The sequence below is a fragment of the Diabrotica undecimpunctata genome, chromosome 3, assembly GCF_040954645.1.
Source record: "Diabrotica undecimpunctata isolate CICGRU chromosome 3, icDiaUnde3, whole genome shotgun sequence".
Lineage (NCBI taxonomy): Eukaryota > Metazoa > Arthropoda > Insecta > Coleoptera > Chrysomelidae > Diabrotica > Diabrotica undecimpunctata.
In genome coordinates, this window is record NC_092805.1 from 108,034,700 (window position 1) to 108,052,841 (window position 18,142).

Sequence of the window (18,142 nt, forward strand, 5' to 3'; positions counted from 1 at the left end):
ATTTTATAGGGATGGATCCTCATAAAAGGCAACAGTGGAATAAGAGTAATATGCAGCAAGCTTTAAAAAGCATACAAGAAAAAACTATGGGTTTAAGCTGGCAGCAAAAACATTTAACTTTCCAAAAACGAGTTTGAAAAGCCGCTTTAATAAGCAACAAGGAACTACCAAAGGTAATTTGGGAGGACGAAGACCAATATTTTCCACTGCTATTGAAAAGGAAATTGCTGACCATATTATTACCATGGAAGCTCGTTTTTTTGGCCTGACTAGTAAAGATTTACGAAAACTTATATACGAAGTAGCTGAAAGAAACAATATTAGCCACAGTTTTAATAAGGAAATCAAGATGGCAAGCTGGAAATGGATCAGAGGCTTTTTAAAGCGAAATCCTCGAATATCGTTAAAAACTCCAGAAAATACTTCGTTGGCAACGGCTCAAGCTTTTAATAAACCAAATATATGTGCCTATTTTACAGCATTAGCACATATATTAGACGAGTTTCAATTTCCACCGGAAAACATTTTGGACGAGTCTGGTTTGACAACTGTGCAAATGAGATTGCAGAAGATTTATGCTAGTAAAGTTTGCAAACAAGTTGGTGCTTTAAGTAGTGCAGAGCGCGGTCTACATGTTACGGTCGTATGTGCAGTGAATGCAATTGGAACATATGTTTCTCCTGCTTTGATTTTTCCTCAACAGAGAAAGAAAGACGAACTTATGATCGATGCACCTACTGTAAGTGTAGCCTTCGCTCAAGAAAAAGGATGGATGACTTCCGACATTTTCTGTCTCTGGCTGTAACATTTTTTAAGGTATTCAAAGGCTTCTAAAACCAACCAAGTTTTGTTGTTGCTCGGTGGTCATGGTAGTCATAAGAGTTTTGAAGCTCTCCAGTTTGCAAAAGAAAACGGTATTATTAGATATGTTTTGTTTTCCTGCTCACTGCTCTCATCACGTTCAACCCTTGGACTTAGGATTTTTTAGACCACTTCAAACTTACTACGGCCAAGAAATTCAATTATGGCTGCGACAGAATCCAGGTAAAACAGTTACCCAATTTAAAGTAGCAAGTATCTTTAATAAAGCATATTTCAAAAGTGCTCTTCCATCAAATGCAATAAATGCATTTAAAAAAGACAGGAATAAAACCGTTCAATCCAGATGTCTTCGAGGATTGGCAATTTTTGCCGTCTATAACAACAGATAAAGAAAATTATAAACAAAACCCACTACCAGGATGTTCTGATGAGAACTCACTACCGGAACATCGGAACCAAAATGTTTCTTCGATTGAAGGTTTATCAAAAATCACTGATCAGAAACCAACATCATTAGCAGTCCTAAATATCTCGGTCGAAGATATTTGTCCTCCTCCTTTAGCTGGAGTATCTGAAGTAACTCAGAAAAGAGGTAGAAAACGGGGCAAAATAGGATATTTAAATTCAACGCCAGAAATTGATGGTATAAAACAAAAAATTGCAGAAAAAGAAGCAAAAAAAAGAAAACAAGGAGCAAAAAAAGTGAAAAGGCAAGTTCGTGTTTCAACTACAAACAGTTCTGAAGACGATTGTGAATCTTCTTTTGAAGAAGACGACTCGGACGATGCAGCTTGCATTTACTGTAACGAACTATTTTCGCATTCACGATCCAAAGAAAAATGGATTCGTTGTCATGTGTGTAAGAATTGGTGTTACAATAAATGTGCACATGTAAATCCTGGACGTAAACAATTTGTTTGTGAATTGTGCATGTAACTTTTTTCTTAAAAATACCTATTTGTAATATTATTTATCGTTTAGAATATCTTTTGGTTTATTAAAATAAAAATTACTTATTTTATACAAAATGCAACGCGTCCATCATGGGAGTATCAAAGGGTCTATCATGAGCGTATATATGCCCATGATGGACCCTTAACAGGATTTTAGTAAACTATGTTAACTTTTGTCATCTTAATTTTTATTAAAATGTGAAACATTTGCATAATATACAAATAACAAGACGTTATGTGGTCATATTTAAAGCCCGCTAAGTAAATAATTAAAACTATTATGACAGTCCTGCTGCAATCTGCAATGTCATAAAATCACCCGGAAGTACGAATCTGTTGTGAATTTTAGCATTTTCTTTAAATTTCTATTTTAAAGAAAACAACACACTGTAAACAAGTTAAGTTATTCATGTTTTCCGCCCATAAATACTAGTATCTATTTTAAAATAGGTTTAGTTGATTATATTTGTTAGGGTCGATATCCATAGATAAATAATATAGTATGGTTGATATCCTTTAACCACTTCTTAGCGACGACCATGGCAATCGCCGTCTCATCCAATGCCTACGTGACATAAGTCCGGCAACAATGCGTGAATATCATCCTCCAGCGGAGTTGTTTTCGTTTCATCTCTGTCTCTCTCTCACAGTCGGTCCGGTGTTAAATACGGTTCACGCATTGAACATTTGATTTGACTGCTTAGTGATTTTCATTTCATTATTAAACTGTATTTTCTTCTGTTAGGTGTAGTGTAGTGCATGAAAAATGATGTCTTCAAAGAATCTAATGTTTAACAGATCCAGCCGAGAGCTCCTGAAAAATATTAGAAGACACATCAGTAAAACATCTAGCGCTCCAAATAGCGATGCTATATCCAGACAGGACCATAAACTCGGGGTGAAAAATCTGGATTTAAACGGCTCAGAACAAATGTCTGCCAATGAAAAATGGTTTGTCCACAGCAAACACAACAATATAAGGTATAATATGTTTGTCTTATTTTGAATTTATAAAATTTCGTTTTGTGTAGTTCTTCAGTTTTACCATTCATTGGTTTGAACAAATACATTGTGATATTATATGAACAAAGAGTATCGAATGTTTGTATAAGTAGGTATATTATATTTTTGTACAACTTTATTATAATTGTCCTGGTAATATTATTCATAATTCAATGTATGTCACATTTTTTTACTTTCTCTAGTGTGGTATTTTTATAAGCAACTTTCTAAGATAAATAAACCTAAGACAACTAGAAATCAGTAAAAAATAAAAATACTAAATTCCTTAAATTGCAAAGGTTAAAGACCTAAAGATAATGTATAGTTACTCAAACATTTAAAAATGTATATTATAAATTCATTTAACAGAAATTCATCAATAAAACATTTCAAGAATCAATCTTAATTTAATTGGACCTGGGCTTACTTTTAGTTGGTCCTAGTGAAATGAGCTAGATCAATTAGTAATTATTAGTATTGCCAGTTAACCAAGTGAAAATCTGAAATTGGTTATATACTGAAAGCCCAGTATACCCCCAAAAAATATAGTAAGTAGAGCGGGACAAATGTTTAAAATAAAATGACAAATTATGAATTTAAGGCAATTTGACATGGCATAAGTATTCTTGATGAGTTCACAGTTCACAACCTCTAAGAAATAGCTCAAAAATTTGATTGTAGGAAAATAAAACATAAGATAAGCTAGGTAAGAAGGACCTTTTCATTTAAAAAAATGTTATTTTTCTGTGAGATAAATGGGAAAATGTTAGTTTGAAAAACATGGTACATGAGCCCCTTAAATAAATATTGAATCTAGATACTTATTACAAATTTCATTGTCAATGATTTCTAAAATTAAGTGATAATTCCACAAGTAAAATGATTTCTAACTGCAATTTTGCTTTGATCACACCCCCATAATGTACCCAAAATATCAATAAATATTAAAAATGATTTTTATCTGTGAATGAATATATTAAAGCTGTCATTTGACCATCAAAACTTAATATTTTAATTACATTTTGTTTCACTTTCACACAAATGTTGGTTTTTCCAACCTTGTACACAAACAAGGTCAGGGAAAAATCTGGTTTAATCCACTACTTAAGATATTTCTTCTTATGTTATGTGATAAAACTATATATATATATATATATATATATATATATATATATATATATATATATATATATATATATATATATATATATATTACAGTATACTCCCCCTATAACAAACACGGTTATTACGAGGTTTCGCTTATAACGAGGTACATTAGATGTCCCGTAAAATTTCTATTGAACTATAACCCTCTATAGCGAGGCAAATTTGGTTATAACAAGAGAAAATAAAATTGAAAAACGTGTTTTTTTACGTTTTTGGCCCGGACGTGGCTATAAATAAATACCTTTTTAAACGGCCCCGCAATAAATATAACTGCCGCCCTCAATAAACTTCTTTACATTAAATACAACTGTTTCACATATTTAGAAAATATGATAGATAGAGTAATACTGAACAATTTAAAGCAGTCAAAAATGAGAGAATTCTTCCAATTGCAGAAGCAATAGTTTATGTTCTCCTTGAAAATGGGCTTTATACATTATGTAATTGGGAAAAATGCAAGTACAGATTTTTTGTTTTAACGTATATCATTGACAATAAAAAAAACTCTTTTGTTTTAATGTATTTCATTGACAATAAAAGTAAACAACTTTTTTTCAAAAACGCCTTTCAAACAATATTTATTAGCATCTTATATTGCTCCGAATGGTTTCACTATAGGAAGTTAATGTTTTAGAAGACTACATATTCATATGTATGCACAGTATTATTGTTGTTTGATATAATGAGATCAGCTTATAACGAGGTAATTAGTCTGCCATTTCAGTTCTCGTTATAGAGGGAGTCTACTGTATATACATATAGTTCCTGATGAAAGCCATCTTCATTTCAATTATTACTTATTTGTTTATTTTATACAGTAGTTGAGTTAAATATTAATTCTGTCCATTCAAAACCCTACCCATTCCTTTGTAATTGTCCTTCCCATTTAGACATAACTAAGTAATTTTGTTAGATACCTATAATAGACAGAATAACAGCTAAAACATTTAAAGAAATGGGAGAATTAAGGATTGAAGTAAAGCTTAGGACCTACAATAAAATCTGAAACACTGGAAAATGGCAAAATGATTTATGGAAGCTCACTTGTACATATACAAAAAAGGATCACTAAGAGATTGCAGCAACTATTGTACAGCAGAACTAATGTCTCATGCAAATCAATGAAAGACTAAAATTGATACTCTTGCCTCAAATCCACTAAGAACAGTGCAAGTTTGTTCTAGGGAAAGCACTAGGGAACACATTTTTAATTGTCATCAAATTGTAGGACAGCTGAGACTAGAAAAATACTTGTGCATTATTGACTACTCAAATGCTTTCAATTTTTGATGAATCACAAGGTGGAGTAACAATAGGAAGATGAAAAATCAGCAACTTTCGATATGCTGGTGATATCATAATATTGGCATTATAAAGAGAGGAACTTGAAAGTATTATGACTAAACTGGGTATGTATGCAAATATGGTTTAAAAATAAATATTCAGAAAACAAAGTACCTAATAAATAATCATTAATAGAAGTAGTATCAAGGTAGTGCACAAAGAACAAATGTGTCAGTATCTCATAATGTGATAAAAAATCAGATCCTAGACTCCTGATGGCTTTGGAAATGTGGGTTTATTGTAGGTTGATGTGCATACCACGGGCAGCACACCACATTAATTACTTCATACTATTGAAACAACACTAACAGGAAACTCAATAAAAGCCTAAATCAAAGTATGGTAATATTTTAGGCATGTTAATAGGAGAAGAGATGATATGAAAAAAATGATAGTTGAAGTCAATGTCACTGGGGTAAATTTACAAGAAGATATTCATTGCAATAGGAAGCAAAACGACATGCACATGGAACTGATGAATATAAAGCAATAGCCAATTGATTGACATAACATCATTATATCTTTACAAAGGATGAAGGAGAAAATTAATTGTGGTAAATTACTCATCTTTTATTATGATATCCCACAGTAGTGGATAGACACCAGCAGAGGAGATAAGGAGAGACATGCCACATGCCCTAAAATGGATATAATGATGCTTGATAGATAGATGTATTATATTTCTTATAGACAAACATTACATTTTAATATGAAAACATATTTATTTACCGTGAAAAATTTGATTTTGTTAAAGAGCTGTTAACTGTATCTCTGGTTCTTGTTTATGGATTTCTATGTTTCTTTTTTTAATTTGTATGTACTTTTGGCGTACATTACGAATCTTTATTATCCCTTAACTACTGACGTGGATGTTTCAGGACGTAGACTCTGACATGCGGTATGTCATACCGTTGCCTATTCTCCTTTATTTTTAATATGAATTTATCTTATATCACTGTATTTGTTTTTTTATATCAACTACGGAATGATTCTTCACATTGCTGTAGCATAATATACTGCTACAAGTAAAATAAACTTTACTTTTTCAAGAATATTATGAATGCATGCATAATATTTAAAAAAATGGTGGACGTTACTACAAAATCGTTTATAAACTAAATTACAAGAAAAATTGATTACTTGTGACTAACAAATGGTAAAATAATGTTAAAAGAAACAGACTAATGATTTAAATTTAATGAGAAACTAAAATACAAAATTCTGACAATAACCAAAAATTACAATAAAATAACTAGTCATTTTGCGCGCAAGGTCCGCAATTTTTCTTTGTACACTGTAAGCACACTGGTTTTCCACAAGAAAAGCACACATAAAAAGTCTTTCGCTTTAATGCACTTAGGCATAAGTAACACGTCTTCTTTTTCTCAAGCCTTTCTTCAAAATCTGCTTCTTTTTGGCGTTTTTGTCCTAGTATTCGTTCAATACCACATAATAATTCTCTCGGGATTCTGGGATTTTCGAGTCTTCTTTGTAGATGAAGTAAAACTAATTGTTTCGCCAACTCCTTTGTGTAGTTTAGCCTTTCCATATTATCTTCTTGTAGTGATTGGTACACAACATGCGAATTAACAGCAGCTATATCAATGATGCGGTAAAAAATAGTAAGTGGACATCGGCGAGAACGACGTTTTACAGAATATTTGGCACACTTGGCATCTAAAGTATCGACACCTACTTTCGTACGATTATCATCATCATCATCAGTGGTGCTGCAGCTCTAGTTGAGCCTTGACCTTCCCCAGTCTATTTCGCCAGTCGTTTCTGTTCATCGCCAACCGTTGCCAATTTGTCGCGCCGATTTTCCTTGCGTCCTCGTCCACACCGTCCCTCCATCTCAGTCGTGGTCTGCCTCTACTCCTATTTCGTACGATTATAATGAGCTATAATTTCTGGTTTTCCAGTAATCTGATCCGTGCCTATTGAATGGTGCATCGAAGAAATAAGTAAAACAGTCCTCGATTTTTTTGGCACATGGGAAATTAGGAATAAACTTTTCGTAAATCCGTAAGTAGTTGAATTTACTTGCCTACATCGGTGTGGCTGGAATTCCGGAGGGATTTCCCGTTTATTTTTCTTGAGGGTTCCCACATACGTTAACTTCTTTACTTCCAACTGCTTTACTAATTCTATAGAACTAAACCAATTATCAGCTGTAATATTACGGTTAGTTCCATAAATAGGTTTAGCAAGCCGAAGAACAGATTGAGTTGGTTTATTCATCTTCTTTTCTTCCTCAGATAACCCAGTTCCGTCAGTGTCCTTGCCTCCATATATATAGGCATTGTATAAGTAACTTGTTCGTGCATCAGTCAGGCACATTATTTTAATGCCATATTTCACAGACTTATTAGGCATATACATTTTAAACCTACACCTTCCCCTAAAGCCGACCAACATTTCATCAATACAAACACATGTGCCTACGGAATACAATTTTTGACAATTTGATATGAATATATTAAATATGTTACTAATGGCTGCTGTTGGATCTATCTTTTTTCTTTCTTCTTTATCCAGAGGGTTATCAAAATGTAAACATTTTAGAAATATTGCAAATCTTTCTTTTGACATAACACATCTGAATATATCTCTACCAGTGCCATCTGTAGCAAATACAGAATTTATATCTTCGTCATTAGATTTGAAAGCTGATGAGTATAAAAGCAATTCCAAAAAGGCTTTTAGTTCTATTTCATCAATTTCATTTAGTTCTGGTCTATTCATTCTTTTATAGTTTTCACTAATTGCTCGTAATTTATTATTTGTCCATTTACGTATTTCTTGTATTATATCCTCAGAAATAAGAAAATTAAAAAAAATGATGAAGTTTCGTTTCTTACATCTCTGGACCGCACAGCTGGTACTTTTGTTATAAGGTTGTGTAACGGAGTTTTTACATTTTTCGAGGGTGCTGTAGTAGACCACTTAAAATGATTTTTGCCATAAAAATATGACTTACCATTATCACTTAAATGATATTCGTCTTCAGAACTTTCCGACTGCTCATTTCCGGTGTCGTGTGAACTTTCAATACATACTTCGCTTGCATCGTCAACATCACTATCACTAAAATATTCTAAATCACTAGGTACTTCGTCAGCCCATTGAGATAAAACAGCCTCAAAAGCATCATCTGAAAGCTTTACAGTTTTGCGGCTAAATTTAGAACAACTGGATGAACTTGCAGCCATACTAACAGCAAAATAATACACTACACTGCTTTTAACTATAGAAACGTAAATACTGACATGCGGTACTTGATACCGCAAGAAAACTTTATGTCAACGTAGCTCAAAGACTAAACGTGTACTAAAACTGCAGCAGTTAAGAGCAAGTACAATTAAACCCCACTTAAAGGTACACAGATGGTGTTCTAAGAATCTTTTATAAAACACGTTTTACAACAAAATATATTTTCGGCTCGGTATGGCATACCGCATGTCAGTGGTTAAGGGTTATTCAAATAAATAAATTGTTAAATAAACCATGTAATTTGCTTAAATTTTTTTTTTCAACTTTTTATTTTTTTTGTAATATTCGTGGTAATTTCTATTGTAAAACATAAATATTTATGATTTTTACTATAAACTTATTTATTTATTATTATTTATTTGTTATTATTTATTCATTTAACAATTTTTAAACAAAAAAATGTTTTTTTTTCCTCATCATACTTTTTTTTTTAATAAATTTGAGTTATTCTAAGATGAAAGTTATTCTTGTGTTTTTTTTTTCATAAAATACTTTAAACGTAATATGGAAATAATTAGTAAAAAAATCCGATTTTAACATTTTTTGAGGCCATTTTTCAATAGGTTGGACATTGAATTTAAATCCATTAGTTTCAAAATGCATAAGTCCATTTTGATTTTATATGGCATATAGATTTGATAAGTCAGTTCAAATATCCATAAACAAATTGATATAGGTACCGTTGCGTTTCAGGATATATAGACTATTGTTTATTTCTCAAGCACACGCTGAATCTTATTTTAATCAAAAGAATATGATGCTACAACATTACAATAAAAAGTTTAGTTAACGTTTACCACAGGAACTTGTTTATTTATAACAAATTGTCAACAAATAAAAAATTTATTTTTTTGTTTGAAACCACTTTATTCTTTCATTTGATTTGATTCGAAAGATTCAACTTGTGGGTAAGAAATAAACAATGTGTTTCGAATGTTAAAGTTTAGAAGTCTATATATTCCGAAATGCAATGATACATCAATTTGTTTATGGTTATTTTAAACTGACTTTTTCAATATAATATCAAAATGATATGCGAATTTTTAAACTAGATGTTCAAACTATTATAAAATGGCCTTGAAAAACGCTAAAATTGGTTATTTGCATTTTTTCCACATTTTTAATTGTTTATTTGCATTTTATGTTTAAAGTATTTTACAAAAAAACACATGGATAACTTTTGTCTTAGAATAAGTCAAATTATTAAAAAAAGGTAAGTATGTTCAAAACAAAAAACATTTTTTTATAATTTGTTTAAAAATTGTTGTCAATAAATAATAATAAATAAATTAATATTTATGTTTTACAATAAAATTACCACAAATATTATTAAAACAAAATTAAGAAATAAAAAAAAACTGTTTTAAACAGATTCGTAATGCACTCAAAAAGTACGTACCTACATACAAATTAAAACAAGAAATGTGGAAATCCATAAACAAGATCCAGAGATACAGTTAACAGCTAAAAAAAGTTTTCGTGTAGGCAACAGTTAAAAGGTTATTCCAATTGTTTATAAGCAAAAAATCGACATGTTTTTGCAAAATAATTTTGCAATATTTAAAATGGGTTCTCTCTATTTTTTTTTTAAATAATATTGATAGAATAAATCTTCTTTCATAAGTTATTTGTAGAATTATTGTAACTTCATAATTTTCTGACTTAAATTATTGCAAAAAAATTTAATTTGTGGTGGGCAGGGAAGGATGGAAGAATGGAAGGATTGAAGGGAAAGATGAATGAATTTGTTTAGACAGGCCAGGGCTCACGAAAAGCTGTAGCGCCAACTGATGATGATGATGAAATTAAATAACTTTTAAACTATTTGAACTATCGCTTTAAAAATTGTGTCCATACTTTAACCATCACACGAACCATCATTCTGTGTAATATGAAGGTTCTAAATTTATTTTTTTTTAAAGATATTAACATTTACAAAAAAACCGAAATTTATACCTAACAAAAAAGGTATGTCGATGGAAGGCAACCGTATATACGTATTCTGACTATTGGTCGTCTTCAGTAAGGTGCAGCTTTAACATGCTCATTTTTCTAACTTGGTCTGAAAACGACCAATAGCCAGAAATACGTATATACGGTTGCCTTCCATCGATATACCTTTTTTTGGTTTTCTGTTTTGTGCGACATGCCATTACATTTTTCTTTTATTATTCACTCGCATTATCCTTTTCCATTTGTTTTAAATGTTTCAACGTTTGGCATATCTTTCCCCGGGTAGCTGTAGCTTCCTCCGTGGTTATTGTTAGTTGTTGCCCTGGAAACCATCAGGGTCTTCTAACTCTAATGCCACAAATTGGTCGCATTGCTCATGTAGTGATCCTTTCCCAAGTTAACATGCTCCTTTTTCTAACTTTGCTGCACTGTACTGAAGACGACCAATAGTCAGAAATACGCTTGCCTTCCATTGATATACCTTTTTTGGTTTTCTGTTTTGTGAGACATGCCATTACATTTTACTTTTATTATTCACTCGCATTATCCTTTTCCATTCTTATATATATATATATATATATATATATATATATATATATATATATATATATATATATATATATATATATATATATATATATATATATATATATATATATATATATATAGATCCTCCAGACATTGATGCGTCCTTACATTTATGTTTTTGCATGTAATGCTGCATCCGCCGCTTTGTTGCGTCAATATACGGACGCAGTATTACAATCGCTTATATTTCAAAAATGGTCGTAACCAATTTCTTCTAACTGACATCAGAAGACACTCGTAATCCAAACAAGGGATGTGACAAACTTGCATATAGTTCTGAGTTACAGCAACAAGTATATTAAGGATTTTAAGTGACGTAACAATGATGTTAGCATGAAATATTTGTGTATATATTAGTTCACGATATCTCCTTCAGGAGGCGCATGAAACAATGGAGTATAATTCATTGGTGTATATTATTTTCATTCTCTCGATTATTCTGCGTCATTTCAATTTGGCAACATTGCTAACCATCTGAAATACCATCAAATATATAGATGTTTTGCATTGGAATAACAGTAACATGTAGGTAATAGAGTTTAAGTTGTAAATATATTATTTTTACGATATTACTTTGATGAAATTTCATATTTAAGCTTTTTACTAAAATGCATCATTTGAAAATGTTTACAGCAACATTCATCTAGAAGTTGTGGTACTTTACTCTCGTACTTTTGTTTTTTGTGATTTTTCAAGAATGTATATTTCCGACATGTGCACGGCTGGGGCTGGCCTTGCGAACAACTTTTATTCGAAAAACCTTTCGATATTGTAAAAGAACACATTCAGATTCGGGGTGGTTAATTAGAGATAAATTTAAATACAGGGACAGATTTTTAGACGTTTTTCAAAAACTAGATACTAATATCTTTTTGTGCATGATAAACCTGATGATGAAAGTCGCATAACCCACCCACCTTGAAGCGATGTCAGGTACATGACGGGTCAACATCAGATTTTTTAACATTTTAATAGATAGGTGTTAGAAGTTAGCTTTTATTTTATGAGTAGAGAATTGAACAAAATACGATAGTTAAACAATCCCTTCGGAACAAAATTAAATACTTCTAAAATGTGTATTTTTATACAATTATTTATATTTAATTTAAACACGAATGCACAAGTTTAAATGGATTTATTTACGTTACTTAATTTAACACAAAGATTGTTTTATTGAGTTTGCTTTATACAGTATCAATTAATCTATAGGCTGAAAACTGAACATATCAAGAAGAGAATTTTAAATCTGCTAAAAGATGAATGGTCCATACTAAATCATGAAATCACTAAAGGAACATCTCTGAAGAATAAAATGATAGGTTGGTGTACATTCACGATTACTACTGATGCAGTGATAATAGCACAGCCCCACAAAATAAAAAAAAAGTGTCTACTACGCATTACGCTAGTGTTTTTCGATGTATTTTTGTGCGTATTTGTTAAATATTTATTAGTAGATCCTCAGTTAAGGAAAGTTTCTTTAGTGGCAAAGAAAGATTTATTGATTTGTAAATTCCGAGCTCGCTATTTAAAAACTCACAGAGAAAAATGAGAGAGCTTACTAAATCGTTGATAGAAATACACACTTTACAACCAATAATCAAAAATTTATATGATGCACTTCAGCCAGTATAGTTCGATTTATTTGTTGACGCTACTAAAAAAGTAGCAAAATATGATGCAGTCAGGAAAATTTTTGCTTCTCCTACATTACAATGAACATTCAAACTTCTTTAAAACAATGCTGTGATATCGCCATATTGCTTATTCTGAAACGAAAATATCATATTTCCACGTTGACAACAGCTAAAGCAGCGTCAAATTTTAAAACTTTTAAGCAGTTACAGGAGGATGCTTGGAAGTTTGAGATATCAACCGTTGCTACTGCAGATTTAAATATTAAGAAATGGAACAAGTTAACGATTTTGGCGAAATGGAGCGCATGCCACTTCACGTTTATTCTGAAAGAAGTACTCATCAAACATATGAAGAGTTTTCAGAAGCCATAACACATACTGAAAAACATTGCCAACTAAATTCAAAAGAGTTGTGATTCGTGACAAACGAGGAAGGGGTGTTCCAGTGCTCTTCAGCATTGGCCTACAAGAACACACAGGTGTTTTGACAAATTGAAGAAAAAACTTTGTTGGTTATTCAAATATATATTTGTTCCCGAAAATCGGTACAAATAATCCGATGACCGGTTATAAAGTTAAGGAAACATATGTCAAAATGAGTGGAGTAAAAAATCCTGGTACCATTACATCGACGAGATTATGCAAACATTTAGCCACCCAAATCTTCAACATGTCGCCGAATGATATCGAACAACTAACAACTTTTATGGATCACATTAATGGCGTACATAAACAGGTGTATAGATTGCCCGATGATGTATATCAAACGGCAAAAATTTTCAAGCTCTTAATGCTGATGTTAAAAGGAGAAGCAGGGTGATATAAAGGCAAGACTTTAGATGAAATCAACTTAAACATGGAGGATGAGTTATGACGAAACAAGTGATGCCGAATTAGATGCTAGTGAGTTAGTTTAAGTCGAACCTAAAAATGTCCCTACTATCAACAAAAAAAGTCATACTCTTGTGCCATGGACTTTAGACCAAAAAGAAATTGCAAAAAAAATCTTTACAGATCACATAAGAAACAAGACACCACCAAAAAAAAGAGAGTGTGAAGAACTTAAATCCAGAAATACAAATATTTTTGGCAATAAAACATGACTCCAAATTAAAGTTTTTATACGAAACATTTACCGGTTGAGTTAATTTGTGATACAATTTTACACTGGGCTGACAATCACGAGATATATTAATGCCTGCCGCCAGTTTACGATTTATTCTTACTTCTGTGCTTATAGCACATTCGAAGTTATTTTTTGTTTTCAGTGTATTTTGTATTAGTTTACTATTATTAACAATCTTCAGAGTTTCAGAGCTTAATCTTTAATTAATAATATTCAGTCTCATCTGAATCAATTTTGAAATAATCGTAATATACCGAAACGTTTTTTAAATTTTTGGTCTTATCAAAAATTGTTTAAAAAAAAATAATCACCACAGTTACAACTGTTTGCTACTTATAATGTTTTTTTGAGATATTCACCTACTTTGAAGTAATCATTAGAACGAAAAAACTTTCAACTGCATTTTTCTCAAAAAGTATACTGTATGATTTATATTTAATATTGGTCTGGGTATATAAATAATATGATTTTTCGAATTTTGTTACAAAAAATGGGATTTGTTGTTTAAAAAATGTCGATGCCATTACAAGCACCATTTTCTATCATCCAAAAAAGGAAATTAAATGTTTTTTCGTATTATACGATTTTTTCAAATCTAAAAAATTTCAAATTTAAAATATATATATAATAAAAGTTATAAGATTAATTATGCCTAATATATTATATTTAAGATATTTTTTAATGTTACAAATAGTGGAAAAATATGTTTTTGAAACAGCATCATTACTTCAAAACTAATTAATAATAAAAAAAAATGTTATTTATAAACAATTCAGTTCTGAATGTAGCTAATAACTTTGGTCCGAAACTTTTCTAGGTAAACAGGAACGTTTCTATTCTCTCACTTTTTATTTTTGATACTCTACTTTTATTTCAAAAGTTGCAACACTGATAATTGTTAATAAGTTTTATTAAAAAGGTTTACATTATATCTTATTTGAGAAATATGAGTATTTTGGAATTTTTATAATAAATTCATTAGTTTTGACACCATTATTAAAATATTATTATATCATGCAATACTGAAATGTGCTTAGAAAATTAGGGACATTCTGTATAGTGCGTTAGTATTTGCTGCATATTTTGATTAACCTAATATTCAAAACTATTACTTTCTGACATATTAGGTTTTATTTAGTAGAATATTTTTTTTTTTCAGTTTTTCTTTTTCTTTAATTCTTTCTTTAATATCTTTAATTCTCATTTTAAATTAGTGATATTCCTGTGAGTCAATAATTATCATGAATAACACTATATCAGTTTTTCCTGATTTACGATTTCTTTTTATTTTGTCATTATGGAGTACTGAACTTTCCTTCATTTACCAAATGATGCTACTCATTATCTAGCAGACAACCTTGAAAATATAAGTTGGCATATTCTACGCAGACATATTTTCTAACAGAGTACAAATAGTATTTAGGATCACATCAAAATGAATAATAAACTGAACCGAGGTATTTGATAATGGCAACGTTGCGGATGCAGGAACAGCTTTCCTATGAACAAAAATACCCGTTGCGGACACAGAAATGTCGGCGTGCTATAATATGGTATATTGGGACGTTCCAACGATGGCAAAATATGTGGATGCAAAACTGCTATCTTAGTGAAAGTAAAAATCATCTTCTTTATTCTTAAAGTATATAGAAAACTGAGTTGACACCGAAGTAGCCATTGTTGCAAGATATGCAACAACAGTTTAAAATTTAGATATATTTCAATTTTTCGAGTGGACGCACAAACATACCTATAATAAAATGATGCAGCAATGATGGTAAGATTTATATATATATATATATATATACAGTATACTCCCTCTATAACGAACACGGTTATTACGAGGTCTCGCTTATAACGAGATACATTAGATGTCCCGTGAAATTTCTATTGAACTATAACCGTCTATAGCGAGGCAAATTTGGTTATAACGAGAGAAAATAAGATCCAAAAACAAGTTTTTTACGTTTTTGGTCGGGTCGTGGCTATAAATAAATACCTTTTGAAACAGCCCCTCAATAAACTTAACTGCAGCCTGCAATAAACTTCTTTACAATGAATAAATACAACTGTTTCACATCTTTAGAAAATATGATAGAATGATACTGGACCATTTAAAGCAGTTAAAAATGTCAGAGTTCTTAAAATTGCAGAAGCAATAGTTTATGATATCCTTGAAAATACGCTTTATACATTATGTAGTTGGAAAAAAATATAAGTACAGATTTTTTGTTTTAACGTATATCATTGATAATAAAAGTAAACAACTCTTTTATGTTTTAATATATTTCATTGACAATAAAAGTAAATAACTTTTTTTCAAAAACGCCATTCAAACAATATTTATTAGCATCTTATATTGCTCCGAATGGCTTCATTATAGGAAGTTAATGTTTTAGAAAACTACAGATTCATATGTATGCACAGTATTATTGTCTGATATAACGAGATCGGCTTATAACGAGGTAATTAGTCTGTCATTTCAGTTCTCGTTATAGAGGGAGTCTACTGTATATATATATATATATATATATATATATATATATATATATATATATATATATATATATATATATTTATTATGTATATTAGAAATCTAGATTTTTGGACCCGTCTATAGATGAATATTAATATAACTTATTTTAATAAAATATTAAAATTAATAATTATTAATTCTGAACAAAATTTTATTTTTGACACATTGCAAAAATTTCATGTAAATTATTGGCATATTTGCAGAATAATTTTCTACTAAAAAACTACGAAAAATCGTTTATGGAATTCTAACTGAAATAGTTTCATAAAATAATAATTTTATTCATTAAGTATTTTGTACTTTGTACGAATGACCGTCCCCTTTTTAATCTTTTATGTGTGCTACTGTTACTGTTAAGTTGGGAAATTTACATCCGTGACAGGAATCAGACTGAAGTAAGGACTATGCAATGTTGCCAATTTTAAGAAATGTGTATGTACTTAGATAAATGTAAACTAAAATTCTGTTTTACAAAGTATAGGGTCGATTATTAAATTTTAAAATGAGTGATTGATTAAGTATAGAAAATGTATGATTTTTTATTAATATTTGTAGTTAATAAAATGTTATAATTATACTTAATAATATACTATCCTTTACCATCGTGATCCTACGTTTTAACCTACATCTTGGTTATTGACTAACTTATCCAAGATGTGGCCTGGGCTACGTGACAAGTCTCGTTAACTGTTAACTTATCCAAGATGTACCCTGGTCTACGTGACAAATCTCGTGCAGTTTTTTTTTCAGGAGGATTCCCGTTGTAAACAATCTCGCGCTCTTTTCGCGGATTGTTTACACTTGTAGTATTTGCTTATCTCAATTTCTATTTTTATCCAAGTATTTATTGATATTTCAATTTCTAACCTTTTTCAAAATAAAATTTAAGTCAATATTTATTTGAACGAGTTTCAAATGACCTAAAACACAAGTACATAATAAAAGCCATTTTATTTTAAAGAATTGTTACAGATAACAGAAGTAAATTGTAAATGATTAACAAACATTATTTCACTCATCTAAGCGCATCTTTTTATTATAGCTCCTCTATAGTAGATGAACAACACGGCCATGACTATCAGCATAGGGAAAACAATGTGTTAGAGAGAGACGTCGCATTTCGTGACGTACTGGCGACGTCCGAGCGTGTGCGCGATCCTATCTTTAGGTGGGTCGTACGGTGCGCGAACCAGATGTGCGGTCGGTCGGTGTCGGTACCTTAATTTTTCACGCGATGCATCGGGATCCCGTAGATATGAAGGGCGCGACAGACCATTTGAATTTTGAATTACAATTTTGTTTAACAAAATTTTTAATTGTTTTAATAGGCCGTCTTCAGGGCAGGGTATCCCAAAAAGTTCCCAACTGAACGTTCCTGCTGCTACAACTTTACGTATGTATTCGCTGTACTTATAATAGGTATTGTTTTGAAAAAAGTAAATAAACCCATCCGTGTACCTGAATGCTGATGTTATTTTATCCGGTATTCCGGGGAACAGATAATTTATTGGACCACGGTTTAAGACATCTCCAGCTTCATTAAATTCAGTGTATGAATTATCATTGTACAATAAATATGTTTGACCGCTGTTTGTTTGAAATAAAGCATTTATTTTGGTTCTCGCAGGTAAAGAAGGAAATGTAAAACTTTTTTGAATTTTTAAATTGGGGAAAGATACAGCGTAATACTTATTATTGCTTATAGTTATTAAGTGTCCCTCGTAATTCTGAAAACGTACGT

At 30.9% G+C, this 18,142-nt stretch overlaps 1 protein-coding gene across 2 annotated transcripts in view; it reads left to right on the plus strand.

Moving 5' to 3' along the window:
* The first annotated feature begins 2,405 nt into the window (after positions 1 to 2,405).
* The window catches only part of LOC140437191 (farnesyl pyrophosphate synthase-like), an 85,305-nt gene continuing 69,568 nt past the window's right edge, over positions 2,406 to 18,142 (plus strand). For both annotated transcript variants that reach the window (XM_072526545.1, XM_072526546.1), the window contains exon 1: positions 2,406 to 2,756. In XM_072526545.1, the coding sequence (XP_072382646.1) occupies positions 2,542 to 2,756 (215 nt within the window). In that variant the 5' untranslated portion in view covers positions 2,406 to 2,541. The remainder of the gene's footprint in view (positions 2,757 to 18,142) is intronic.